Source organism: Eulemur rufifrons, chromosome 26 (assembly GCF_041146395.1).
Source record: "Eulemur rufifrons isolate Redbay chromosome 26, OSU_ERuf_1, whole genome shotgun sequence".
NCBI classification, from domain to species: Eukaryota; Metazoa; Chordata; class Mammalia; order Primates; family Lemuridae; genus Eulemur; species Eulemur rufifrons.
The window spans coordinates 6,491,287-6,505,684 of NC_091008.1; the positions used below are offsets into that span (position 1 = coordinate 6,491,287).

The 14,398-nt window shown below is 42.0% G+C and overlaps 1 protein-coding gene across 1 annotated transcript in view; it reads left to right on the forward strand.

The window, feature by feature from the left end:
• DKK2 (dickkopf WNT signaling pathway inhibitor 2) overlaps nt 1–12,665 on the forward strand; it is an 81,508-nt gene extending 68,843 nt beyond the window's left edge. Inside the window, exons 2-4 of the mRNA XM_069459197.1 lie at nt 8,690–8,840; nt 10,287–10,442; nt 12,415–12,665. Of these exons, the coding sequence (XP_069315298.1) occupies nt 8,690–8,840; nt 10,287–10,442; nt 12,415–12,665 (558 nt within the window). The remainder of the gene's footprint in view (nt 1–8,689; nt 8,841–10,286; nt 10,443–12,414) is intronic.
• Nucleotides 12,666–14,398: the final 1,733 nt, after the last annotated feature.

The following is a 14,398-nucleotide window of genomic DNA, read 5'->3' on the forward strand; positions in this document are numbered from 1 at the left end:
TTACATGTAAACTGAATTTTCTTCTTTCCTCTGTTCTCAATAACCCTGTCCACCTTCCTGTGGGCAAACTGTGTTATACGTATCTTGGGTGTATTTCTTGAGATAATACACACACACATATCTTTGTGTATGTATGTGTATATACATATATACATATCTTTACATGTGCATATTCACAAGAATCTCATGCCCTCATTTCTAAACCCATAATGTAAGTTAAAAATTACTCACTTCACCTCATATAAAAACATTAAACTCATGAGTGTTTACATTTGGGGAACAGACATATTCACCAACTGTGATCTATTCTATGATCACAAAGCAGGTCTTTTCTGAACAGTAATTTGAAAGTCTGATATCCTATCTACCTGAATATCAATTTTTGAATTTTAAATGTAATTTGCATTAAAAAAGAAAACGTTTGGCCAGGCGTGGTGGCTCACGCCTGTAATCCTAGCACCCTGGGAGGCCGAGGCGGGTGGATTGCTCGAGGTCGGAAGTTCCAGACCAGCCTGAGCAAGAGCGAGACCCCGTCTCTACTAAAAATAGACAGAAATTATATGGACAACTAAAATATATATAGAAAAAATTAGCCGGGCATGGTGGCGCATGCCTGTAGTCCCAGCTACTCGGGAGGCTGAGGCAGGAGGATCGCTTGAGCCCAGGAGTTTGAGGTTGCTGTGAGCTAGGCTGACGCCACAGCACTCACTCTAGCCCGGGCAACAGAGTGAGACTCTGTCTCAAAAAAAAAAAAAAAGAAGAAAGCGTTGATGTTATTACAAAGAACAGAAAATAATAAAAACACACATAATCTATTTATCATGCTTTATACGGGGAAGAAGAATATTTGTTGTGTAAGGACTCACAGTGTACAAGATACAAAGAAAACTGCAAAGTCAGGCCTGGCCAGCAAGACACAGGTGTACAGCACTTGAGGATGTGAACCAGTCCGGCCGTAATGGCGTGCTGACAGCTCTGAGTCCACGCTCTCCTCCTCCCAAAGCGCACTGGTGTGCGTGTCATGTGTTATTTTACTTTTTATATAGCTTTAGAAACTCTCAAGCCCACCCCTAAGCACCGTGGCTAAGTGCTAGGAGTGAAGATGAACTTCCCTGGAAATAGTTGTTGTCGTCAGTGAGTTTCCTGCCCAGACTCATGCTATCAGAGAGCCAGTCCTTCCCTTGGCCCCGTGTCTATCTGGAGACCCTGCTGGGTCCCCATCGTGTATAGACCAGGCATCGTCTAGGTGACATGTACACGGGAGGTGTGATTCATCTTTGCAGCGATTCTATATAGCAGTTTCCCCCATCTTACCTTGATCATATGATCACTGGGACAATATTTGTTAAAAATACAGATTCCTGGACCCCCATCTAGTCTTACAGAAATAAAACCTCTAGGAGTCTGTGAGTAAGCAGTTTATAAAGAAATCCCATGGAATGTTTATGACGAGGCGAGTAGGGAAACGCTACTGAATTTAGCAATTACATCAGGTTGATCAAGAAGGAAACTGAGATCCAGTAACTTAGCTAAGAGTCGCACAAGAAATTAACTTTGGAGGCATAACTCCGACTGCAACAGAACTCTCAAATTTGTCCTGCCGTGTAACTTCTCTGAAGGTCACGAGGTCAGGCAAATCTGTAAGGCGACCTACAATGAAAATTTATATTACAGACAACATCAGATTTGCCAGAGACCTTAAAATCGTGCCGTTTCTTCCTGTGTTTGGGTTAGGACAAATACGCTCAACAGTTACAGAATTATGAAGAATTTGATAATTGCACATTGTCCCCAACCCCTGTTGCAAAGCCTGAGATGCCGCTTCCAGAGCATGAATAAAAGGGTTTTATCCTACGTATCTTAAGCGAGGGAGGGGAATGGGTCAAAACCGACAATAGTCCAGTGCCTTGTAAACCACGCAGTTGAGATTTTGCTGGGTGCTAGGACTGTGCGGGACAGCTTAGTTCAGAGTCACGCCGTGGTCGACAGCAGTAACGCACTTTACAGTTGAGAACGTGGTCTGTGCTCACAGTGGAGAATTTCCTGGAATCTCCTTTCTGCTCAACGACATACGGTGAACAGGGTAGAGAACCTGAAGTTAGAGAGGACCTTCCCCCCATTTCATAGAACTACCCTGTCTCAGGATTCAAGCGAGGCTTTTCTGGGAAAACTAATTGGGGAAACTAACAGACCACTGGAAGAAATCTCTCATTGCTAATTTATAATCCAGGAAATTTTAGTAGATACTCTCTCAGCTCTGAACTTTTGTCATCAAAAGCCATTTTTCAAACTACTTCAGCTTTAAAATGAATGTGTGTAAAATGTACTGAAAGATTTTCCATGACGTGCGCAGCTTGAGTTGTTATAATGGAATCAATTTCCAGATCCTCAATTTCCATGGTTCTTTTTTCTTAAAATTGTCCAGGAATATGCCTGGTATTATAATAATTCGTTTTGCTCTTTTATGGGTAGAAAAGGAGGTAACACCCTCTTGTATTCCAAATCTTAATGTACCGCATTAGCCAGAGATACAAAAACTATTTGGGGTCGGGCGTGGCGGTATCTACAGCCCCAGCTAGGGGGGCTTAAGGTGTGGGAGGATTGCTGGAGGCCTGGAGTTCGAGGCTGCAGGATGCTGTGATCGCTCCTGTGACTCGCCACTGCACTCCAGCCTGAGCAACATGGTCAGACTCTATCTATAAAAACATCTGTCATTTTGGATGACGGATTAAAGTAGAATTTTGGGGTAACGAATTAAAGTAAAGTTTGGAATTTTGGTTTTAACAGTGATATTCTTAATGATTGCTCAGAACATCTGAAACTCACAATGGTGCTTTATTTTCTCATCTTACCGTTAATTCTTTAACGGTGAAACTTTGCCCCGGTTGGAAATTTTGGATGCAGAACATTAAAAATAGCGGTGATGACTTGTATATTTTAAAATTTAACTAAACGTTTTCCAGACTATCCAGTTTTTCAAGGGAACATGCTCATGGATAAATATGCTGTGACTGATTTAGGACCAGTGTGCTTTGATTAATAAAGTAGTTAAAAGACATTTTATTGAATCATGTCAAATTACCATGCAAACATCATCTTATAAAATGTTTACTATATCATAGTAATAAAATAAGCTTAAACAGACGCTGAGAAATTTTAGATGTCAGTTATGTAAAAGGATGTATGTTTTTTCAAAATTATTTTAGGGGTAACAGACAAAATATTTGCAGATCACTGAATTTAGTTGTGTCTGGATCATAGTTGGCATTTGATAAATATGGGCTGAATAAATATTTATTGAATATGGAATAAATACCCAAGCAGTTGTCCTAATGAAGCTATGACTGCACATTCAGAACATCATGAAATATCTGAACTTTCCCCCTCAAATTTAACATAGCTCAGTCCTCCTGGCCTCACCTTCGCGAATCCTCAAACATGCACGTGGCGCACCTCTCTCCCCTGGAGGTTATCGCAGACAAAGGGAAAGATGAGATCGCACAGGCTTTGGCAGACAGGACACAGCTGCACATGGCCACATTGAGTTACAGGTCCCCGAACCTCCTGCAGTTGCAATCTTAGGGTCTCACTTTGAAACGACCACCTTAAGGGTAGCATATCTTGCGTGTTGTTGGAAATACAGCTCTATCACGTAGCACGTTGCAACAAAGGAAATCAATCCTTTCTCTAAGGACGAAGGGCGAGCCAGTCTGATCTGGTTTCCCAGACACAACTGCCAACCTTCTGCTGTGCTCACAGAGACCCCGGAAACGTCCCCGTCCCCAGCTCCGCGCTGGCACCTCCCTCTCTCCACTTTGCCTCAGATGTTTTCCATTCCCACAGCCGGGTTTCTCCCTGCGGGCTTTCTGCTGCCTGCCCGGCTGCTGACTTATTTTTGGCTCCAGAAAACCTTCTGAGATTGTTACAAACAGCGCCGGCAGGGACAAACGACTGTCCTCATTAAAACAACAACAGAACTGGGACAGTCTTGCGAGAATCCGGATGGGTGGCCGTCCCACACGAACACCGCGCGATGCTTCTCTCTTCTCTTCTTCCCCTCTCATCATCAAACGGGAACAATATCATTATTTTGAAAACTTGAGAGTCAAACTAAGGTTTCAGTTGTGGCCAAAGGTCTATTCCGTGGTCAGGACAGCCCAGATACCTGAAACTGCTTCTCATCTCATTATGCTTAGGGATCTGATGACTTCAGTACTGCATTTGCGTGTTCTAACGGATGGGCAGTTCTTGAAAAATAAGAACAAATTTGACCCTAAATATAAGTCTTGAATTAATAGGCCTTTTCTCCCTGTACAGGTTTGAGATTAATTGGGGGGAAAAAGCTTAATTAGCTCAAATAAGATGGACTGGCTATATTTCATTTCTCTTTGCTCACTAGACTGTTATTTCATTATCATTATTGGCATGATGGCCTTTTGCTTCTAACGCTGGTTTACACTGACGTTAAGTGTACCTGAGACTGCTATCAAGAAACAGAATGAGAAAATGTTTGCGGACTTGTCACCGTTTTCCTCGAGGAGTCTGTCTTTCCAGCAGCTGCAGCTGGACATGCTGTTGGTATTTATTTGGCGGCTTCTTGAAGGAGATGTTTGGCCAAGTTTATTTTTTTAATCTCTACATTCAGCACGTAGATCACTACTTAATGATCTTACCTACGTGTGCATTAAACCCTATTAAATGCCCGTTCTCATGACACCTTGCAGGGAGGCCGGAGAGCCCAGGCAGTGGCCCACTGTCCCTAAATTCTGTGCCACTGAGGACACGTTACTTATTCCCAGCAGTCACTTCACCTCCCTTCCCTTCTTTGCTAAAATTTTAAATGATGATTCCAAATTAGCACAGAGGAAATGGACCTTTAAAAAAAAAAAAAAGCCTTTTATACTAAAGAGAAATGTTAATTTCTGATAGACTTTATTTTCAAGCTGTGTCCAATGTGTTTACTCTTTTTTTAGTTCGTGTCATGACCATAATAACCGGCACCGCTATTTGTGGAAACCGCTCTATTTTTAGCCTAAGGGGGATTGGCCAAAAACGTCTTTGTCTTTTGGCCTGAGCATGGATAGCTCTCAAGCATCCTTAATTTATGGCCAGTCGTCTGCTATTATTAGGTGTCCCAAATTAATTCATCTCCTAATTGCGACCAAGAGTGAGTAATGAACGCGCCTACATGAAAGCTAAGTGTCTCTGGATGCTCACGAAGCCAGATTTCTGATTCAGCTCTGGGACATTTCAGTATGGCCCAGGCGCACTACGGTCTCTCCCTCATTCATTCACTTGAGTCCCAATCTTTCACACAGACTACTGTTGTTCTCAGACAAAAAAGAAAAGTTCTCTCGTCTATTCACCTAAAGTCTGAGTAAATGAAGAGCCATGAAAATACCACTATTAAAAATTTCATAAGCAAGTGAAATAAAAATCAGCCTCTTTTTATTCACCTCTAACATAAGCACCAGATAAGCATAGTATTGATTTTGTTAAATGGAAACTTAGCCTAAGGTACTCAAGCCCACTTCTTGTCACAAAACCATCATCAGATAGGACCAGGTAACAGCATTCGGGGGCCAAATTAGATGGAAAATAAAGATTTCCCATGTGGAAATTTCTGAATAGCGCTTTTATTAATGTGTACGATTCCCTCCAGCTGTCCCTTGGTTTCCACAGTCCTCACATCTTCAGGGTCCTACATGGCTGCTGTTGACCATGTCTCTCTCTCTCTCCCCTGTGATGCCATGCTCAGACTCTGTAAAGGGCTTAATGCGGGGGAAAAACCCAATGGCAAGCTGCAGAGCCCTCACACCTGAGTTGAAAATGCCTGGTTTAAAACCCTTTACTGAAAAATAATGCATGATGCTTGTTAAACATGAGAATTGCTATTAATGAGTTAGATCCGTATCTTCTCATGTTCCAAGTTTTCTTGTTGATGGTTCCCCAAGGGAAGCTTTATGGCTGAGATCTGTGCTGGAGGCACTGACTTCAGAAGGCAAAGCCTGCCCCCAAATCACCTGCCTTCCCTGAAATCTGCTTTCATTTAATCCATTTCATCTCTTCTTGACTTTATTCCTACGTAAAGGGTATTTATTGGATCCAGGAGTTTCCTAAGTAGACTAACAGCTGTGTGATAAAACCTTGCCTTTCAGTTATTAAAATTTATTTTTTTAATTTCCAAAGAGAGCATCGTGGTGTTTACGTTCTGGGATTCCAGGTTCAAGTTCACAATATCCATGACCTTTCAAATTTTAAGAAGTTATCTCAGCCTATTTTCCCTTCCTACGTCATTTTTAATAAGAGTTAATTAAGAGATATATTAAAGCATAATAAAACTACCTATCCTCTAACGTACTTTCTATTTTGGACAAAGTGAGCATCCCGCGATAAAACCTGAATTATGATAATTTTACTGCGATCCGATTCAAGTAAACACTACTGTGCATACCACGTTTTATAATATCATCTGCTCCAAATATTTGCCACTTTAATATCTTCCATTTCCCATCAGCTGAGAATGGGAAGATGGTGATGGGTTTTTCACAATTTTCTGCATCTATGCACTGCTACTTTTAGCAAACAACTGTAATTAAATAACTATCAATAACAACTAATAAATACCATAGCCTACCACGTAGACTACTTTTTAGGGTTAGAACCCAGCATCATTCTATATTCAGAATCCCTCGGGCACTTGCTGTTTGCGTTGTAAATAGCACTTCATGTCTTATGTGGCACATGTTTATTTCCGTTGAAAGAAAACGTCCTATTTTTGAGGAAGGAAAGAAACTCGTAAGACATCAAATGTTTCTTGCAAAACAATTTGATGAAATAAATGTAAATGAATCAGAAACATGTGAATGGCATGACAATTAAAATTAATGGGTTTAAATATGAAGGGGTAAATCGCTTGGGGGGACGAGTGTGGTAAGGCGGGAAGTGACATTTGTTTTGTTTTCATCAGTCTTGGATTCTTGAAAAATGGCCTCATACTCTCGGTTCAACCTCATTCAGATTCTTTCATGCCTAATGACGGAATTACAAAATGGGAAAATAATATGCAAATTCATTTTATAGCTTTATCTGGCTCCAATTATAACGTATGCAATCCAACATTGCCACTATGCAATCCTGCAGAAAAATCACTTCCAATCGGAAGTGAGTGATTTTTCCATGTAATTCTTTTAGGGGTAAACAAGAAATTGTAATAATGCTAAAATATATTTTTTCCCCTCAGATGCACACATAAATTTCACGTTTCCTTTTTCTAATTTAAGATGATCAGATCTAAATGGAAACCACATGGGGGCTGAATGTGCACAGACGTACGCACAAGATGGGCAGGGGGAGGAAAGAAGAGAGAGAGAGAGAAAGGAGGAGAGGGAGGAAAAGGAGTGAGCGACGCGTACAGAGTTCGGCCGTCAAACCTCATTCCGCAGTAAAGCGCTCACATGACTATCCGAGAGTCACGGAAACTTTCTCCCATCACTTTATATTCCTATCATCTACATACCTGAGAACATGTACTTAGATTCTTTTTATAGCTTGCATTTCTCAATTTAAAAAAAAAAATCATGTGTGACTCTGAAAATCAGAAGGAAAAAAAATGCCCAAACGAAAGAAAGGCCAACAGATAAGTCTCCCTGACTCAGACGATGAGTTAAGTTTAATGTGTGGTGTGACGTCTTAGTTTCTCAACGCTCAGTCTCTGAAAACAGGAGCATTTTAAATGTTTCAAAAACTTCCAAGAGGTAAGGAGTACATAAATTATATATGTTATAACATATTATATATAATATATAACATATATTATATACAACATATTATATAATATACAACATATAATATATAATATATAACATTATATAATATTATATATTATAATGTATAATATATGACATATTACATAATATATGCAATGCATTATATATTATATACTGTTTTATATATATAATACATATACACATAAAACAGTGCTTAAGCAGCCTTCTGCAGGCTACCTGGTAGAGAAATGTGTGAACACAAGTCCTTTCCATGTGAGCCGAAGGTGCTTCAGCTTGGGGGGCTGTTTTGCTCCCTGAGAGCACAGGGTGTAACCACAGCTCAGCCCTCTCCAGCCACTCAGACTCGGCCACCGCTCGTCACCATGGTTGGCACGAACACCTCGCTTCTCCGTTTCTTTGTGCCAAGCAGCGCTTGGCCTCACCCTGCTCTGGAAGCATCTCTCCTCCTTGCTCTTTGCAGGCAGGGATTGTGAGGAGTCACTCTTAAAATATCTGTTGCATGATCAGGCAGGAGCTACGTTTTGGTTCCTATCACAGTCCTTTGTTGTTTTATTTAACCTTCCTCGCGTCCCCGTTTAGCAGATGGGAAGCGGAGCGGCCACGATGAATGGCCTTAAATTAGCAGCAGTGCAGTGGCCGTAACTGTTCCCGAGACCCCAGAGTCACTCATGAGGTTCCGCTCATCAACAGAAAGACCGAGTCCTCACTTGAAAGCTGTGTTGATGACAATATATGAATCGTGTCAGTTTTATCTTTGTCACCATCAACGATCAGTATGGAGTCCCGAATAAGTGTCGCTGTGTTGCAGCTATGCTCAGAACATTCAGGACGGTCACATTTCGATTCGAGTGCCATGGGGTTTAATCCTTTGCTTTCGCTGTTGTCTCGCTTGGCGACAGGCCTACCCTTGCAGCAGCGACAAGGAGTGCGAGGTCGGGAGATACTGCCACAGTCCCCACCAAGGGGCGTCCGCCTGCATGGTGTGCCGGAGGAAAAAGAAACGCTGTCACCGAGATGGCATGTGCTGCCCCGGGACCCGCTGCAATAACGGTAAACGGGCTCCATCAGCTTCATGGGCCTCTGTCTTTGTCCTGCAGGAGCGCATCCTGCAGCTCACACTGCTGAACTGTAAGGGGTGGTGTTGGTGGGGTAAGATGAGCTGGGTGCCTCCCAGGTCTTAGTTGTCCTGGACTCCGACCACCTTCTACATGTGATGATCCACACTAGCACACCGCCACACTGAAGTGTCGTGTAGAAATAGCAAAACGTTCTCCTCCAACACACGCTTGGGTGAACACAGGCAGAAGAACCAAAGACAGGAGCCTGGTGTGAGTTAGTAACGCAGTTGTGGTCTCTCTTCCAGTTTCACACCAAGATGTTCTGTGACTCACTCTTAGGTGATGGAGTGAGATTGGTTCCATCAAGTAGAGACACAGGATTCTACCCCCAGCCCGGATTCACCCAATCTCAAGGAATTTATAGGCAGACAGTTCAGCATTAATGACGAAATAAAGAATCACAAACAACACATGATAAAAAAAATTAAATAATTGCAGAAGGTAATCAGAAATATACACTTAGGGCCGGGCGCGGTGGCTCACGCCTGTAATCCTAGCACTCTGGGAGGCCGAGGTGGGCGGTTCGTTTGAGCTCAGGAGTTCGAGACCAGCCTGAGCAAGAGCGAGACCCCATCTCTACTAAAAAATAGAAAGAAATTATATGGACAGCTAAAAATATATATAGAAAAAATTAGCCGGGCATGGTGGTGCATGCCTGTAGTCCCAGCTACTCGGGAGGCTGAGACAGGAGGATTGCTTGAGCCCAGGAGTTTGAGGTTGCTGTGAGCTAGGCTGACGCCACGGCACTCACTCTAGCCTGGGCAACAGAGTGAGACTCTGTCTCAAAAAAAAAAAAAAAAAAAAAAAGAAAAGAAAAGAAAAGAAATATACACTTAGTCTTACAGAAGAACATAATTAGGCTTATACTCCCACCCTGTTCCTGACCTCTGGGCATAGATCTGCTATGAGTACCTTGGACTTGAGGTGAGGGAAGGAGAATCTCACACCATTAGAGAAGTTCACAGTGTAGACGAAGAGTATATCGTTGATTAAGAAAGGAACCTGGAACCAGAAGATGTACGTCTGGTCCCCTGATTTAAAAATACTAATAGCCAACATGAATGTGATTCTTTGCTATGTCATTATTCTAAGCATTTCACATGTATTTGCAATAACTCAGTGAAATCAATGCTATTTTTATTCCTATTTTTGCCCAAGGTCATTTGATCTTGAGAGAGGCAAGATTCCAATCAAGGAAGCCTGGATCCAGGGCTAAGTTTGCTCTACTCAGTCTCAGTAAACGAGTAAATGGATGGATGGATGGACAGACAGACAGATAGATGGGAAATGGGCTCCTGCTTCACATCAGGAAAATGCTTGGGAAGTGCTACGCTTGGTAGAACTGAATTAGCCTAACCGCTGACATGCCTGTCCCCAGGCCTCTGCATCCCGGTCACTGAGAGCATCTTGACCCCTCACATCCCAGCCCTGGAAGGCGCCCGGCACAGAGACCGCAACCACGGCCACTACTCAAACCACGACTTGGGGTGGCAGAACCTGGGAAGGCCACACGCCAAGATGTCACATATAAAAGGTGGGGCTGTCTGTAGTTACGTTTGTTATTTCTTGTTTTATAAAGAGGTGAAAGAAAAATACACATAATTAATTCTATTGGTTTTGGAAAAAAAAAAAAAACGACTACGAAAAGTACCTAATAGCAAAATTTAAACCGAATTTATTAATTCTGAGGATGCTAGAAATTTCGTGGAGATCTTAAATCGTCATATATATTGTGAGAATTGCAGGGCCTGGATGAGTCGTGCCGTTTTCTAAACAGGCTTTCCTTTTTACACGGAATTTAGAAGAAATCTCCCATACAGATATTTCTGGCACACATATACCAAACGATAATGTCTTCCAAAATATAAATGAGAACATAAATGTTTACCGACGCGTGATTAAATCCTTAAGCTTTTGGGTCATCTTCTCACCTTTTCTGATTCAGAAACTTTATTTCACTAAACAGCCAGATGATAATGCTGTCCCTAAACTAACCTACCAGAAATATTTAGTTTATTGTGGCGTCAGGTATGGCCATCCAGTCTCCTTCCTTGTGTCAAAATATTTGAGAAACCTAATCACTAACAGTAAAATTTGAAAGCTTGAGATTACTGAAACCTAATGCTCCCTGAAGTCCCCAATCCCTTCCCCATGTCTCCCGTTTCTACTCCACCAAACTCACATGCATTCATGATTACGCGAGTCCCTTCCTTATTCCAACAGATTCTGTGTCACAGTACAGCTCCAAATTTACTAATAATTTTTATTCACTTGTACATACAATTTTCTGATGGCAGATGGGAGAAATCTTATTTTGCACGGCTAGCGAGTTGGATTAGTTACACCTGGGCTGACAGACACCCTCTATCCCAGAGGTTGGCACCCTGTCGCCTGTGACCCAGTCTCTCCTGCCTCCTGGCTCTTGTTAAACATCGTTGAACCGGAACACAGACTCACCCGTTGATTTAGGCTTCATCTATGGTGGTTTCTGCAGTAAAACAGCAGAACTGAGGATTGCGGCGGAGACCACGGGGCCTCAAAACCCTGACATATTTGCAATCCGGCACTTTGCAGAGAAGTTTGCCCGTGTTTGCTTTACATACATGATGCATCCACCTGCCACGACGGGTGGGGCTGTTCGCTGACTTAATTGTCTTTGGAATAAGACACCCAGATTTGTGCCTCCGCATATGTTTTATTATGAGTTCTTGGTGGCCCCTGAGGCTGTCTGCCCTCAGATGGGCTGATGGCCATTTCTGTTCTGCTCTGTCTCCCAGCTCTTTATCGACGGAGTGTCCTGGGGTCCCTGTCTCCTGCCTTGTGGCCCGTTGGGGTTCCAGGCTAGTAATTCCAGCCCCAGTCCTGACATCTGCTCCTTGGGGTCCTCCACCCTAAGTGTGGCTTTTTGTGGCTGCCAATCTCCATATGGTCTCACCCTCCTCTGATAATTCTTACCTCTCCTACTCCCCGTGTGACCAGTTCTCTGCATTAAATATCTCCTGTCTGAACACTCGAAGTTTCTGTTATCCCTGGCCAGACTCTAACTGACACGTGGTCTTAGGAATACCTGACAATTTCAGCCTTCTCCTTGAATCAGATGTCTGTTTAGACCTTCCAAGAAGGTATCAGATTAATTAATTTGAAAGCAATCTTTTTACTTTTTTTTTTTTTTTGCACTCTCCTTATAGGGAAAAAAAATGATCAGGGAAATATTTCAAAAGCAGATGGTGACAAGGTATAAGAAAAGATGAAGCAAAGTCCTGGCTATTTATTAGATTTCACATTCAGATGGCAAATAATGGAAACAGATGATAGTGATTAGAGACAGCACCAATGATTGATGAGAGAGAGAGCCAATTGGTACGAATTCAAGACTTTTCATTATAAATGGCACCATCATAGAAGATAGTGTAATATAAGTGAAAATATCTTATGTGCTTCTGAGCACAAAGTGGAATTGTTGTCCTCAGGCGTCATGGTAGTGTCTCTTGGCTGTCACCCTGCAGGGCACGAAGGAGACCCCTGCCTGCGCTCGTCAGACTGCGTGGAAGGGTTTTGCTGTGCTCGCCACTTCTGGACCAAAATCTGCAAGCCAGTGCTCCACCAGGGAGAGGTCTGCACCAAGCAGCGCAAGAAGGGCTCTCACGGGCTGGAAATCTTCCAGAGATGCGACTGCGCCAAGGGCCTGTCCTGCAAGGTCTGGAAGGACGCGACCTACTCCTCCAAGGCCAGACTCCACGTGTGCCAGAAAGTCTGATCGCCGCTGAGGATCAGCACCAGCAGACTGTGAATCCGTGGATTTAACGCATTAGAGCATGGTGGGAAATAACGTTTGGGATGCAAACGAATGGCTAAAATAAGAAACGTGGTAAGAACGTAGATCACAGCAGGAGAGAAAGAGAGGGAGACCCGAATAGATCAGAATGGGTGAAAAGGCAGCACAACCAGTGTGTTTCCATTATGCAACTGTTTTATGTAAATAATGTACACATTTGTGAAAACACTATTATTAAAAAAAAAAAAAAAAACACACCATGGAAATTACTGATGAATACCGTGTGACCATCCAAGAGTTTAGGTTGTCCTAGAGCAGAGGTTTCCTTCAGATTGGAGATTGCCTAAAAAACTAACCTAAAAGCCACGTTTCTATTCAAGGTTATAGTTTAACAGAATACTTCCAGTATACTTGGGCATACAATAGGCTCCAAAATCAAAAACATTGTTAAACAGGAAATAAAAACATGGAGCATAATTTGCAACACGGAATCACCTTTTAATTTAGAATACTAATTCTGCTCAATTAAAGGCCTTGGTAAATGAAAAAAAGTAGTCAGAAGTCAACATTTTTCAAATAATTTCAAAATAATGGCAGGTGTTGTTTTTTTTTCCCCCCGACAAACTGCTATTGACATTTTTCAAAAGTTTAATTTGGCCCGTAATTAGTTAGAACTGGTATGAGACAAAAACAGTCCCTTCAGAGTCTAAATGACGGCGCACGTTTCTTTATCCTGTGTGATTCCTGCCCTGAATGCGTTTTATTTTCCAAAACATACAACAACAATTGTGACTAGCACAATACTTGCACAGCGCAGAATTTTCACAGGTCGCTAAAAATTTAAAGATGCTCAATATATGTTGGAAACAGTCTAATGGAGAGATCATTGGGTTTTTTTTTTTTTTTAATAGCTTTGCCATGGCCTATGTTTTCATAGATGAGACTGATAAATACATTTTGTTTTTCACATGCTCAGCAGTAATACAGACTTGAGCTGTAACTGCACCGCACTGAGGCCCGGCCCGAAAGTGCGGGAGACGCTGTCCGTTACCCAGGTGTTGGCAACACCTAGGTCGTATGTCAACAGCACAAGGTGACTTTTCATCTTTGAAACCGGAGGCGGCACAACAGAAATGAACTATCTCCATGGGATTTGCTATGATAATATTTACTACACAGATGAATTCAGCGTGAGGTCGCTTGCCCTTCCTGTCCTCAAAATATTTATTTTATATTTTTGAGGTCCTAAACTAATCTTAACGTAAGGAGTTCTCACGAAATGGACTCCCCAGGCAGACAGTTCAGTGAGGTTCCATTGCCTTCCACAAGCTTCTCACTAACCAACGGCACCATCTGATTTTTTTTTTTTTTTTTGCCCCCAACTCTCCCTGCGACAGCTGTTTTATTGCCAAAGATACAGTTTCTGTTTTCTGCAGCCATTGAGGTGAAGAAATATAAATAGAATAACTTGTAAAATCCACATATTGCTAATCTTTAGAAACCAAAGTTTCTAAATTCTTTGAAACAACTTTACTAGTTTTTTTTTTTTTTTACTTAACTCAGTTCTAAATATTGTGTCTAGAGCATAAAAGAAAAAAAGGTTGTCTTATAGTTGTTACTTTAAACTTTCACAGGCCGCAAGTCACTCCTCAATTTTCTTTTATTTAAACGCCATCTGCAGTCTCCAATTTAAGTTGTCCTAGTAGAAACTGAAT